Raw genomic sequence first — 15,017 nt, forward strand, 5'->3', positions numbered from 1 at the left:
AGTTGTGTTGTTGTTGTGAATATAACTTTGATCACAGAAATAAATTATATTTTACAATATATTACAATAGAAAACAGTTATTTGAAATATAAATATTTTTATTGTATTTTTAATCAAATAAATGCAGCCTTAGCAGCAGAAGAGACTTTTCAAAATTCATCCAAAAACAAAAATCTCAATTATTTCATAGTTAAACTATGGTTAGTGTAGCAAAACCGTGGTGAATTTGTGGTTAACATGTTTCAACTATAGTAAAAAAAAAAAAAAACTTAGACAAATAGGATGAATATAGAGATGCAGTTTTCATGCTTCGGTTAGTTTCCATACTTATCAACTTTGAATAAAGAAAAGAGCTGTTTAGATACAGATAGCTAGCAGGAAACATAAATTAATTAAGTTATATTTTCCTATATTCTCTTTCGAGTAGTCAAACAATCCAAAGAAGTTTTTATTTATTTATTTGTTTGTTTGTTTGTTATATTTTTTTGTTTATTTTTTTTTTTTTTATTTGTTTGTTTGTTTATCAGGATGGGTTCAGTAGGTTGGACCTTTTTTCCGAGTAAAAAGGTCCATCCAGCTGAGCGCACAAGGATCCCGCCGCACATGACGCTCGCTCCACCCACAATCCCCCGCGCGTGCACATCATGGCAGACGAGCAGACGCTGGAGTCGCAGTCCGCAGCTGCACAAAAGCAGATTTTACCGAACGGAGACTCTCACCTTCCCAAAGAAGACGCGGATCCGGTTGACGAGACCGGGAAGAAGAAGAAAAAGAAGAAGAAGAAGGGAAAAGCGGGAGCCGTAGGTAATAAAGACGGGCGAAAGTGTGGCGTGGCCCCGAAGAGAGCTGACTCTCGATTAACAGCGACTCTAAGCATTTTAACAGAGCTTAATGTGTAGTGTTGTGTTAGAGGCTGGTTACAGTGTTTAACTAGATATTGAACTCATGGCAGTTGTGTAATGTTGTTGTTTTAACCGGCTCCACGTGGGTTTTATGTCTGTTAAATGTTTATTACATTGCAATATGCATGAAATTATCATCTATAGGAGACCACGAGGGCGAAGGAGAGTCTGACATCAGCAAACTGGCAAATCAACTGGAGCACAAGACATTAGAGGACCGAGAGAAAGACGAGGAGGCAGAGGAAGGTGTGTCTGAAGCTCCCACCGCAAGTCTGTTCGTATCCAAGTTTTGTTTTTGTGTTGATTAATGGTTATGTATTTTTGCAGATGGCGAGGAAGGAGATTCAGCTGGAAGGAAGAAGAAAAAGAAGAAGAAGAAGAAAGGATGTGTGTGATTTGTCAGATTCGTTCCTGATCATTTACTCGCTCCAGTGTCATCCGAGGTTTTCTTTCTGTTTTCAGTCGCAGAGAAATTGAGGTTTTGGAGGAAAACACTCCAGGATTTTTCTCCAGATATTGGACTTCAATGGGGATTGAAGGTCCAAACCGCAGCTTTAAAGAGCTCTGCACGATCCCAGCCAAGGAATAAGGGTCTTTTCAAGCCAAACAATCCATAATTTTCTAAAAATATAAATAAAAAAGGTATATACTTTGAATCACGGATGCACATCTTGCACTAGGTCCGCGATGCACGTCCACAAATTAATAGATTATGTAATCATGCTCCATCCTCAAAATCATCCAACATCGTTGTTTTATCTTTTTTTTTGTAAAGGACTTTTGACTTTCTTTGCACGTTCGCTTTATAAACCTTCCGGTTATGGCTAGGGATCATTTAAATACAATAAAGCAATACAGAAAATATATTTAAAGTTAAAAGTTTTACACCGATTAAAGTGCAAAAGCCTTTAAAGACCCATAGGTATCACTTTACAATAAGACCTCATTAGTTAACCTTAGTTAATGGATTAACATTCACAATGAGCAATAGCTACATTTCCTAGGGAAAGTTATTAATCTTTGTTAAAAAATTCAAGTCTTAGTTCATGTTAGCTCATTAAATAACACAGTTGCAACTTTGATTTTAACAATGTGTTATTAAATATTGGAATACCTAAGATTAATGAATGTTCAGAAGAATTTTTCATTGGCAGTTTAACTAAAGAAGCACTAATGTAAAGTGTTAATGGACAATAAAGAATCAAAACACTTTGAAATAATATCTAGGGCATGTTGTAGTCCAGATTAAAATGGAAAAATTTATGGAAATATATAAATATTATTTTATATTATTTAAATGTTTAGAAAGTTATTTATGGGGTTTCCAGGGTTAGGGCTGCATTTTCTGCAGTTTAGCGCCATCTGCTGTCAGAGAGTGAATGTGCGCGTCTGTCACGTGCTCTCCACGTGCTTCTCGTGCGTGCTTGTTTACATCAGAGCGCACACGCGTCTTTCAAGCAGCATACAGCGGTGTTGTGCATTTTGACCAGTTGAAGGGAAAAGTGTTCTAAAAATGCATTCCAATTCTGATTAATTTGTAATATATAATTATTCTCGGTATTTAGAGGTGCCCACGATAACAATATTGTGCGATATTGGCACATGTATAGTTATGGCACGCGTGACCTTTCCAACGTGATTACATCATGCATGACGAGCATTCTGTGGTTGAAAAGTATATACATTTTTATTTTTAGATTAAAAATTTTTTTTCTGGTAGATAAGACTTCTATTCCTCGGCTGGGATCGTGTAGAGCTCTTTGAAGCTGCAGTTTGGACTTTCAATCCCCGTTGAAGTCCATTATATGGAGAAAAATCCTGGAATATTTTCCTCCGAAGCCTTCATTTATTTTCGATTGAAGGCCGAAAGACGCGAGTGAGTAAATCATCAGGGCATTTTTATTCTGGAAGCGAACTGATACTTCAAATGTTTGTTTTTTCCCATGAAAAAAAATCTTGATTCCATAAAATGGCTTGGATATTACTTACGTTGTTCATATTCCTTCATTCCCTTTCAGCCAAAGTTCAAACAGATCCTCCATCTATCCCCATCTGTGAGCTTTACGCCAGTGGAGTTTATGCCAAGGGCCAGGAATGTGAATATCCACCGACGCAAGACGGGTACAGACAGCAGCAGCTCGTTACACACTCCGTCTGAAACCAGCTAAGACACACTGTTTTATCTCACACAGACGTACTGCAGCATGGAGGACGACCAACGAGGAGAAGAAGTTCTTGGATCAGGCTAATGAGGAGATGTGGAGCGACTTCAGACAGGCGGCCGAGGCCCACCGGCAGGTCAGGAAATACGTCATGAGCTGGATCAAACCGGGCCTGACCATGATCGAGATCTGGTGAGCAAAACCATCCGTGATATTGGCTTTCATTGGGAAACCTTGGTTAGTGCTGCAGTAGTTTTTCTTTAGCGGTGAAAGGCATGGATACGGTTATTTGTGCAGCTGACCTTATTATTGCATGTGCATTTATAGGACTGCAGTATTTTTAGAAGGAGAGTATTTAAATGAATCACAAAAGGGGAATTCGGTGGTCAGTTTACTTGTATTTGCACCATTGTTTTAACACATTTTACTTGCTCATTTGCGCTGATTTTGGTAGATTGCGTTGGTCATTATTTAAAATAAACCGACTGCATGTGTTTTCTTTAACCCCTGTGGGACGCTTGGCGCTCTTTTTTTTGTTGTTGTCCTTTTTCTCTATAAAATCTTTTAGTATTCATCATAAATTATATATCACTTGAAAGCTTAGAAGCCTAAGATTCATCCTGTGAAAACCATTTTGAAATCGGACATTGCGTTATGGAAATGGTACTTTAAAATCTTATGGTGGTCTCCTCCCCCTTAGTGGGCGGAGTCAAGTGTCATATTACAAAATGCATTACGGTCTTTTAGAATCAAAACTTTTTATAATCTTGGCAACAAACATATCATTGGAAAGGTCTGAGTCTCAGGATTCCATATTTGGTGGTTATTTTGAGTATTGAAGTTAAATTGACAGAGAAATCTATGGAAAAAATCGTTAAACAGAATTCAAAGCAGTTTTGATGGCTCCCGGTGGCTGTTTGTGGTATGACGCCCTAAATAAAATCTCACAGGAACCTCAATTTTTTTCATATCAACTTCAAATTTGGAACATAACTTATTTAGACAGAAGGCTTTAATTTTACACCAATTTTAGAGTAAAACCTATTATTTAAAATATTTATAACAAATAAAATTAATATAGCGCATTTTATTTACAGTACATTTAAACTTATATAACTTTTTGATACTTTAATTTTTTGAAAAAAATCCACTTTTCCAAAATCTGCTAATTTTCTTCTTTAAAAAGAGACCAACCTTAGGTCTATATTATAAAGTGTTCATAAAATACAACAATTTAAGTTTGGATAGTGCACTTTAATGCCTATTTAAAAAAATGGGGGGTGACAGTTAAAGGGTTAATTTGCTGCAGAGCTTTCCTCTCCCATCGACGCTTTTATGGGATTGCGGTCTCTTTCTAATTGGCCCTGTTTAGTAAATCTGGCCCAAGGTGTTTAATAGCTTTAGCACAAAAAGACAGCCTTCAGATGATTTGGAGCGTATCTAGTTGCAGCTTTCTGAGATTGACACACATTGGGAGCCGTGTGCCGAGTTTAATCCGCTAATCAGGTCTCATTTTTCCTGCCAGTGAGAAACTAGAGGATTGCTCTAGGAAGTTGATCAAGGAAAACGGTCTGAACGCCGGTTTGGCATTTCCGACCGGCTGCTCGCTGAACCACTGCGCCGCTCACTACACCCCTAACGCCGGAGACTCCACCGTCCTCCAGTATGATGATGTCTGCAAGATCGACTTCGGCACGCACATTAACGGTGCGTCTCAAATCATTTCTGATATTGATTCCCTCTTAAGTGGTTTTTATGCTGATCTTTGCCACGTTTGATTATTTTGGCTTTCTAGGTCGAATCATTGACTGTGCCTTTACTGTCACCTTTAACCCAAAGTACGACAAACTGCTGGAAGCTGTCAAAGATGCTACAAATACTGGAATTAAGGTAGAGTCTTAGCTCAACAAATTTATGCAATTAAATGTTTTTGAAAATGAGTGAAAACATGCAGGTGACATTTCATCCCTAAAAATGACATCCACCCCCCACAATAACAACAAAAGAATTGACAAATTGGACACATTTTCCACTTTCTAATAAGTAATACTGCAAGTATATTGCTGTAAAAATAACCAGTTAATTTTCAATAATTAATTTTTTCAGGATTCATTGATTTGAAAACAACAGCATTTATTTGAAATAGAAATACTTTCAAGCATCACAATTGTTTTTACCGTCACATTCGATGAATTTAATGCATCCTTGCTGAAACAAAATTATTAGATTCTTTCAGAAATCTTACTAACCCCAAACTATTAAAGGGGTCATGAACTGACAAATCAAAATTCCTTTTTTTTTTTTTTTGAGATATGAGTTCATTGTACTATAAAAATATCCTGTAAATTTCAGAACTCAAAACTTTCTCATTAGTCTAAAAACAGCTTATATTGAAGCTGATCTGCCAAAACGACAGCTTGTGGAATGTGCAACTTTATGATGTAATAGTGTGGCTAAACCCCGCCTCCGCAGAAGATCAACGCATGCTTCAACGTCACTGCATGTGTAGCTCCGCCCACCGATTCTACATCACTGCATGTGTAGCTCCGCCCACCGAGTCTACATCACTGTCTGTTTAGCTCCACCCACCGAGTCTACATCACTGTCTGTTTAGCTCCGCCCACCGATTCTACATCACTGTCTGTTTAGCTCCACCCACTGATTCTATATTACTGTCTGTTTAGCTCCGCCCACCAATTCTACATCACTGTCTGTTTAGCTCCGCCCACCGATTCTACATCACTGTCTGTTTAGCTCCGCCCACCGAGTCTACATCACTGTCTGTTTAGCTCCGCCCGCCGATTCTACATCACTGTCTGTTTAGCTCCGCCCACCGAGTCTACATCACTGTCTGTTTAGCTCCGCCCGCCGATTCTACATCACTGTCTGTTTAGCTCCACCCACTGATTCTACATCACTGTCTGTTTAGCTCCGCCCACCGAGTCTACATCACTGTCTGTTTAGCTCCGCCCGCCGATTCTACATCACTGTCTGTTTAGCTCCGCCCACTGATTCTACATCACTGTCTGTTTAGCTCCACCCACTGATTCACACATGTATTGTAGATAACGAGAGAGGCAAACAGAAACCAAACGATAAAGATGCTCCGAAAACAAGAAGACTTGAACTTTTGTTCTTTTGTTCACTTCATTTTCCCATGATTCATTTACAAACAAGGCACAATTAGACGCAGGATTTTCAGAAAGATTGAAACTAAAAGACAATGCTGTGCTGAATATATTGGATCAACAGTAATGTTGCACCACAAGTGTGAGGAACTGTTTACCGAACAGAAAATAGCATATTACTCCTAAATTATGATTTTCTTTATGTAAAAATCTTGATAGCATTATAAGCGGACCGCAGAGAACAGTATAAAATAATAAAAAGGCAGTTCATGACCCCTTTAAACAGTAGTGTAAGTTAAACGTATAAATAATTAGCAGCTTGATGTTTTTCTTAGCGTTACAGTAATTACGGTAAAGCTCATTGCTCTCTTATTTCAGTGTGCAGGTATTGATGTCCGTTTGTGTGACATTGGAGAATCGATTCAAGAGGTGATGGAGTCCTACGAAGTGGAACTCGATGGAAAGACATATCAAGGTAAATAGTAACTGTTTTAACATCAAACACCTAAAAAAAACAACACAAGATATGATTTTGCAAGTGATATTACTTGTCTTTCCAGTGAAACCGATTCGAAATCTCAATGGTCACTCTATTGGACAGTACAGAATACACGCAGGCAAGACGGTGCCCATAGTGAAAGGAGGAGAAGCCACTAGGATGGAGGTACGTCGTGACCCTCTACAAAGTTTTTGAGTCACCCAATAAATGTTCATAAGGCAAATAGAGGCTGCATTTTTATGTCTCAGGAGAAAGAGTTAGGAATCTTAGGAAAAGGGGCAGAGAAACTTGAGAAAGTCTCAGTTTGGGTGTGCCAGAGTTATCAGCACAGCTCTTAGCTCACACATCTCTATCAGTTTACACCACAGAGCTTCAAGAGAGGCGTAGTCTAGCACACTAGTGTCCGAAATGATCTGAGGCTGCTTTTATTTGATCAAAAATGCTGTAAAAACTAGGGCTGTGCAAAAAATCGAATGCGATTTTCATGTGCATCTCCTCAGTAAAGACGCTCCTGTGATTAGTAGTGTATCTCCAGCAGATCAGGGTTGCCAGGTTTTCGAAACAAAACCTGCCCAATTGCTTCTCAAAATTAGTCCAATCGCGTTTTGTTCCGGGTGATAAAAATACACATTTTTGTCAGGGTTGCCTTGGTAATATTCTCATTTTAGGGGCTAAATATCACGTTATTGGTATTGGGGTCGCTTCAACCCGCGGACATGAAAAACAACCGCAGACTTGGCAACACTGGTTGGCATTTACTACACAGAACCGTAATTCACTGATAGTCTACACAAAATCGATTTTAAAATCGCAGGCGATTCTTTCTCGATTTTGTGTAGCTTGTCGGTGGACTACGGCTCTGTGTAGTAAATGCCAACCAGTGTTGCCAAGTCTGTGGTTGTTTTTCATGTCCGCGGGTTGAAGCGACCCCAGTACCAATAACGTGATATTTAGCCCCTAAAATGAGAATATTACCAGGGCAACCCTGCCAAAAAATGCATATTTTAACCCCGGGATGCAGTTTTTATCGGGGAACCTCCTGGAAACGTGATTGGACTAGTTTTGAGAAGCAACTGGGCAGGATTTGTTGTGAAAACCTGGCAACCCTGATCTGAACGCACGTGCTGGAGATATACTACTAATTACAGGAGCGTCTTTACTGAGGAGATGCACATGAAAATTGCATTCGATTTTTTGCACAGCCCTAGTAAAAACAATATTGTGAAATGTTTACAATTCAAAACAACTTTTTTCTATTTGAATATATTGTAAAATGTAATTTATTTCTGTGATGCGCAGCTGTATTTTCAGCATCATTACTCCAGTCTTCAGTGTCATGAGATCTTCAGAAATCATTCTAATACGCTGATTATTATCAGTGCTGAAAGCAGTTTGTTTTCGTGATTCTTTCATGAATAGAAAGTTCAGAAGAACAGCATTTATTTCTAACATTATTACTGTCACTTTAATGCATCCTTGCTAAATATAAGTGTTATTTTATTCATAATTGATAATTATAAGTGTTTTTTTAATGAAATTATATATTTTTTGAGTCAACATTTTACTGTAAAGGTGTAAATCCTTCATTTGGAAAGCAGTCATGTAGTGTTGTTGATCTCAGTGTTAAGGGTTTAATTCTCTCGTTTTGACCGTGTTGTCATGCTGAGTTTCCTCTCTTACAGGAAGGAGAGGTTTATGCTATCGAGACCTTCGGCAGCACTGGGAAAGGCATGGTGCACGATGACATGGAGTGTTCCCACTACATGAAAAACTTTGAAGTCGGTCACGTGCCAATAAGGTGACTAGCTAACTCCAGAAACGAGCAGTTTGTCATTCACAGCCGCTCAGAAGATATTCGACTTGCATGCCTGTGACCCCTAGATAGGCAGCTCACAAGAATTATCACGTAATGCTCATTCCACCTCTTTCCCAGACTCCCCAGAGCCAAGCATTTGCTGAACGTGGTCAATGAGAACTTCGGCACTCTGGCCTTCTGCCGCCGCTGGTTGGATCGCCTCGGTGAGACCAAGTATTTAATGGCACTGAAGAACCTCTGCGACCTGGGCATCATCGACCCCTACCCGCCTCTGTGCGACACCAAAGGCTGCTACACGGCTCAGTTTGAGCACACCATCCTGCTGAGACCCACCTGCAAGGAGGTGGTCAGCCGAGGAGACGATTACTAGGCCTCAGTTGTGATAAATCTCGTAACACATGAGTATTCTGATGGCTGAAGGCCTGAGTGAGTTAATGAGCTGTGCCTTCTCATTTTTAACATGCTAGTATTTGTTTGTATAAAGGATGAATGGAGGTAAAGTTGTCCACTTGTATAATCACCGGCACAGATGTGTACTTACCCCCCCTCCACCCGTAAAGTGCTCTAGAACCATTTTTGAAAATGCTGACAACAATCCGGTGCACTTTTGTTGATCGATATGAGCAACCCAGAGAAATGTGAGTTTAAAAGCACGTTTTTAGATCCTCTGGATTAGCTGTGTTACACATTTGCAGCTGCATGGTTTTTTTTTTTTTTTGTACACAAGGCTTAATAATTCCTGCCCTTAAAAAATTAGAAAATGCTTTTTTTTTTTTTTATTATAATTTTTTTTTTTTTATCAAGTGCTGTTTCTCTTTTTCTTTCTTTGTTTCTTCTTTTGATTCAGTTACACATTTAGGCTGCAAAATACTACGAGACATTACAGGTGGGGTTTGGCTGTGTTTTAGCTCAAGAATGGACTTATGCAACATAATAAAATACTCATTCAAACACATGCTTTCCTCCAAGAACGGGGCACTCGTAACAAAAGTGGCGATGTTGATATATGTAAGCATCTATATTTTGCCTATGCTTGATTTCAGGTAACGCCTATTTGAAATCAATCACCTTTCTCAGAATAAAGCACGTGTGGTATTTTATTTTGAAGTGCAAATAAAATTTCTAAGAAACTATGTGATCTGCAAGTTGTTTCATGCTTCATCATATGCAGATGCTTTGTGTAAAAGTCCTATTTGTTTGCTGCATTAATTAAAGTTGTAGCATTTAACTGTTAATGAGCACAATTTTATATCGTCACCGCTGAGGCAAAATTATATTTAACCTAGAAGAAAATGTGATTATATTGTGATGTAACAGGTCATTATCAATCATACCTACACAAGTAACTTTCTAAAAATATTAATACAGATGTGAAAAGACTAAACTACAAAGTTGGATTACACTTTATTCTGAGAGCGAGTTTAGCAATGTTAGCAATGTACACTGACTAAACTTAAAGTACTGTTAGTTATAGCTTAGAGATAAATGTACACATCACAAGTATATGAGAAACAGTGATGCTGTAGATAGACAAAAAAAAAAAGTTCAAGGAGAAAATTTGTAAAGATGGAAAATTGAAAATAGGATATCATTTTATATAAAATAAATTATAAATTATGCACACTATAAAAATGTAAATTATTTGAAATTAAATTCACATTTAAATTACATTTAAATATATAAAACAAATAAAAATGTATATGTGTGTGTGTGCATATATATATATATATTATATATATAATTTTATATTATTATTCCTCAGTAAAACATAATTCAATGCCAACTTGCCACATTTTTCATTTGGCTACTGAAAATATGTTAAATTTATATTAAAATAAGTAAAATAATTGTTATCATTAATTAATTACTAATTAATTTCCCATATTGCCAGAGAAAATTTGTTACTCACCATCTCAGACATTCAATTAGACATCCGTGTATTCGCAAATGCATCCGTCATTTATCCGTGCATTCAGATAGGATTTAACAAGTCATTTTTTATTTAAAGAGATGCCTAAATATGTACAGACATAATCTCACTCGAATGCAAATAAAACAGGCAAGCTTTCCTTAATACCTCCATTAGAATAAGAGCAAAAAAGAACGTGAAAATGTCCATGTATCAATTAAGTTTCCTATTGGAACTGATTCGAAAAGCGACTTCTTGAGAAAGGTTCTATGTAAAGAAAATATAGCAATACATGTTTCGAATGAACGTATGTCAGCTATTACCTCCTGCTTTTCCATCTCTCATTCTCTGATTGATTTGTGATTGATCTCTGCCTCTTCTGTGCTGTGGTTTATGACTCTTTAAGGCATGGCATGTGATCCTAAATCAGCCGCAGGATGTTGACAGAAGGTTGCATTTACCTCTCCATCCATTAGCATGTGTAGTACAAGGTGTATAATTGTTGTTAGAGCCACATTTGTGTCTTTATTTGCCCTCTGAGCTCAGACACATGTCCACACACTGATTGATTATTCCACCATCCTCAGTCACTAGAAGTAACTGCTACCTAAACTGTATTGATGAAAGAATAAAGTGACACTTTGCATGCATAGAAAAAAAATAATAGTAAAAACTGCAATCATATGGTGCAAATCATCAGAATGGATTTGGAGTTCCTGAAAATAAGCTTGCATTCAATTTTTTTAATTTTAATTTTTTTTTTTTTTTTTTAAATAGCAGAACAATAGTTAAAGTAAAAGAAAAGTTGAAAAAAAAAAAAAAAAAAAAAAAAAATATATATATATATATATATATATATATATATATATAATATATATATATATATATATACTATATATATATATAAAAAAATATATATGATTATTTTACTAGGTATATTAGGTAAAAATGACAGCTATATAATACAAGTAAAAATTATAAAAATATTTTGAAAAATATTTACACACACACACATGTACATTTAAGAAGTTTAGGAAAAATATACAAATGTTTGCCTTACATAATTTGCAAAATTTAATTATTTATAATATACTGTGATGTAAAGGTGTTGCTTTGTTGACAAATGATAATACTAAAAACAAATCATGCATGAGAGTGAATTTAAAATATATTTTTAGTAGCTTTATTATGTATTGTTCATTGTAAATTTTTTGAAAATAGCAGAACATTAACTAAAAGAAAAGAAAAGCAGGATAATAAATTTCGAAAAATACCAAAAATCTGAATGTAGACCAGCATAACTATCTAAAGTGCATATGAAAATCTCATCAAAATCAGCAGCATTGAGATACATTCAGGGAATAAATATTCCAATCAAATAAATTAAATATCACATGAAATGTCTGACTGAATGAAAACATTTCAAACAGGGAACTCTGATTATAACAAATGCAAACTGGTTTGTATATGAAGCGCTTTCTACTTATCAAATGAAGCTCTAAGATTGTTTGGTTAATTGTTTAGAGGCTAATAAAAGCCTTTATTCTGAACGAAAAATAAACCATGATTTAGTCACTTTTTTTGCAGAAGAGTCCTCGTATCCCATGCCTAGGTGAAATAGTCTTTATAATTTAAAGGTGCGTGCTCTGGAGGTCGCCTAAAGTCTCATTGCAACTCGGATGCTACTTTATAAGTCAGCAAATCATGTTAACACATTCTGTCACTGTTCATTTACATAAAGCCTGCTCCGTTTTGTCAGACTGAGTCACTTCCGTTGCTCCGAATCACTGTCAGTGTGACCGTCCCTTCATTCTTATCCAGGCTCTTGTACTGGTCTCTAATCGGTGTTTGCATACGGAAGCCACACACCCCTGTCTCTCCTCCTATCCAGGTCTCTCCATCTTCCCAAACTCATCTTCCTCTTCCTCTTCTGCTCCTCGTATCTCAGGGTCTTGCTGGTCTCTTGTGGTAGGTTGTCTCTCGTCCCTACGGTCTCCAGGTGAAAGCTCAAGGGGAAGTTTTTGGTGCTGCTGATGGGTTTGGGCCGGTGTGCGGTGGACCACAGCGGGGTCTGGACGCTTCCTTCGCTCTGATTGGGGGAGTCCCATGCCTGAGCCGTGTGCACCTGCTCAAGCAGCTCCTGTATCCACATACGTCTCTTCCGGTCATGCAGGGATCGACCCCTGTCATGCATCATCTGTGCGTGACCGACTGAACGCTTCCTGGGACGAAGAGAGAGAATACAGATATTGACTTCAACCTGAACTCACATGCAAAGGTGTTGGCATTTGATTAGTAAACATGATAAAGCAGGATGCTTTAATATGATGATTTCCTCTTTACTGCATGCAAAGCAGTGCATTTACTTTGCATGGGCTTCCTAAAAGATGCAGCGTCCTATTTGTTCTATTACCAGCAGATGGCAGTCTCTCAACACAGCTCGGACTTTTTGAGCTCTGTCAGAAATCAAGCAGTAAGAGGAGATCATGACTTACTGTCTGCTGCCGAGAACATTAGTGGGTCTGGGTTGGACTGGTATTGGGATGGTTAACAGGAACACAGCAAACCCCCAATGCCTCAACATACTGCTGGACAACTGAACACAGGACAAATTCACAAGGGTTATCAAATAGTATCTACTGTACATACTGTATATGTGTGTGTGTGTGTTTTTTTTTTTTTTTTGTGTTTTTGTGTTAATATTATTTTAATAAACATATTGGTAAAAGTATAATGGAGATTTATATATACATATATTTTTTATATATTTAAAATGCAATATTTACAAATATTTGCCTTTAATTTATACTACATAAGTATACTATATATATATATATATATATATATATATATATATATATATATATATATATATATATATATATATATATATATATACTATATATACTGTATATATGTTAATATCTTACCACACATATTAGTCACAAAATAGGCAAACATTTAATACATATTAAAATTAAAATATAAAAAATATTTATATTAAATTTTTTTTTGTAATATTTAGAATACAATATTTAAAAATATTTGCCTTAAATATAATATAATATATTAAATATACTGGATACTACAGATACAATTTTTTTTATTAATGAAACAGATTTTTTTTTAATTTTTTGTAAAAAATAAAGAATTACTATACATTTTAAGATGTTTTGAAACAAATTATTATAAGAATATTTGACTTACATATTTTGTAAATCTAAAGGATTTTTAAAATTTAAATATAATGGGATATTCTGCATACACGTTGGCTAAATATATATATGGATGTAGAAAATATAAATATATAGAAAATATTTTGATATTTTATTAGGTATATAGGTAAAAATATACATACACATGGATGTATAGAATATATTTATATATATATATATATATATATATATATATATATATATATATATATATATATATATAATTGCAATATATATTTAAGATATTTAAAAATTATTATAATATTTATCTAACATAATTTGTAAATCCGATTTGAATTTAAATATCATATAATCCTTAAATATAAATTTTTAAATATTTTAAATATTAATTTAATAATACTTTTAATAATACTTTTTGAATATTTTTTTCACCTTCTGCATGCATTTTAACAAAATGTATTTCCATAAAATGGAAATAGTAATTGAATGATATAATTAGACATCAGTTACCACAAGGTGTAACACATTAAACTGATGTTGTAAGGCTTTGACATTGATAGTATACTCACATGTGATGCCACTGCTGAGTCGATCAGTTACTGCATGTTACTGCCACCGGCTAGACGTGTTACAGCTGATGAAGAACATCAGCTGCTGCCTAAATGAAGCATGCTAATATGTCCAAACTCCACTGGTCCAGAAGACAAACTCTTCCTATGTCTCCTTCTGGAGGGTTTGAAGGAATGAACACAGAGAGGGAGAGGCAGAGAGGACCAGAGCGATGGGCGTTAGATTTATTGCACCAGTGGGTCGTGTAAGTCCCCTTTGCTGTTCACTGCAAACTAGTACAGACAGCAGGCGTTACAGCAGAGAAAATTAGTGTGCACTGCATGCTTGTCTCTCTGTGTGTGTGTGTGTGTGTGTGTGTGTGTGTGTCTGCTGCCCATGAGTGCCAAAGTGTATACTAGACTGACAAACCACACACACACTCCAAGAAATGCACAGGCAGACACCTTCATTGGAAAGAGGGTGGTATGTAGGTCTCTCTCTCTCAAAACACTCATGAAGAGCTCAGGTTTGGCCGAGAGAGGGAGCGTATGAGGAATAATCGCCCACTGATCTCTGACTTGAACCTTTGATTCATTTTTCTGTCTTTACTGTGTTTACTACAACTATTAGGAGCTTGACCACACACTGGGCTCTTTTAATGGATGAAGCAAATGCCGGAAAATACTTCTTTTTGGCTTAATTATTTCCTGAAAGCCATTAAAATGACAAATGATTCTTCTACCAACCAATTCTTCATTCAAATGAGTCTTCTACCAACCAATTCCTCGTTCAAATGATTCTTCAACCAACCAATTCTTCATTTAAATGATTTTTTATCAACCGATTCTTCGTTCAAATGATTCTTTTTCCAACCAA

At 36.3% G+C, this 15,017-nt stretch overlaps 2 protein-coding genes across 2 annotated transcripts; one reads left to right on the forward strand and one right to left on the reverse strand.

Moving 5' to 3' along the window:
• The first annotated feature begins 612 nt into the window (after positions 1–612).
• Positions 613–9,640, forward strand: LOC109050838 (methionine aminopeptidase 2-like). The gene is made up of 11 exons (XM_042715009.1): positions 613–804; positions 1,047–1,148; positions 1,230–1,289; positions 2,921–3,023; positions 3,095–3,256; positions 4,590–4,771; positions 4,860–4,954; positions 6,571–6,667; positions 6,753–6,856; positions 8,374–8,489; positions 8,625–9,640. Exons 1-11 carry the CDS (start codon positions 645–647, stop codon positions 8,875–8,877), a joined length of 1,434 nt encoding a protein of 477 aa, XP_042570943.1. The 5' UTR covers positions 613–644; the 3' UTR covers positions 8,878–9,640.
• A 1,986-nt stretch (positions 9,641–11,626) lies between these two features.
• On the reverse strand, positions 11,627–13,000 carry LOC109099748 (parathyroid hormone-related protein-like). Its single transcript, XM_042715949.1, has 2 exons — positions 12,912–13,000; positions 11,627–12,638 (listed from the first exon to the last, which is right to left on the reverse strand). Exons 1-2 carry the CDS (start codon positions 12,998–13,000, stop codon positions 12,254–12,256), a joined length of 474 nt encoding a protein of 157 aa, XP_042571883.1. The 3' UTR covers positions 11,627–12,253.
• Positions 13,001–15,017: the final 2,017 nt, after the last annotated feature.

This window comes from Cyprinus carpio, chromosome A25 (genome assembly GCF_018340385.1).
Source record: "Cyprinus carpio isolate SPL01 chromosome A25, ASM1834038v1, whole genome shotgun sequence".
NCBI classification, from domain to species: domain Eukaryota; kingdom Metazoa; phylum Chordata; class Actinopteri; order Cypriniformes; family Cyprinidae; genus Cyprinus; species Cyprinus carpio.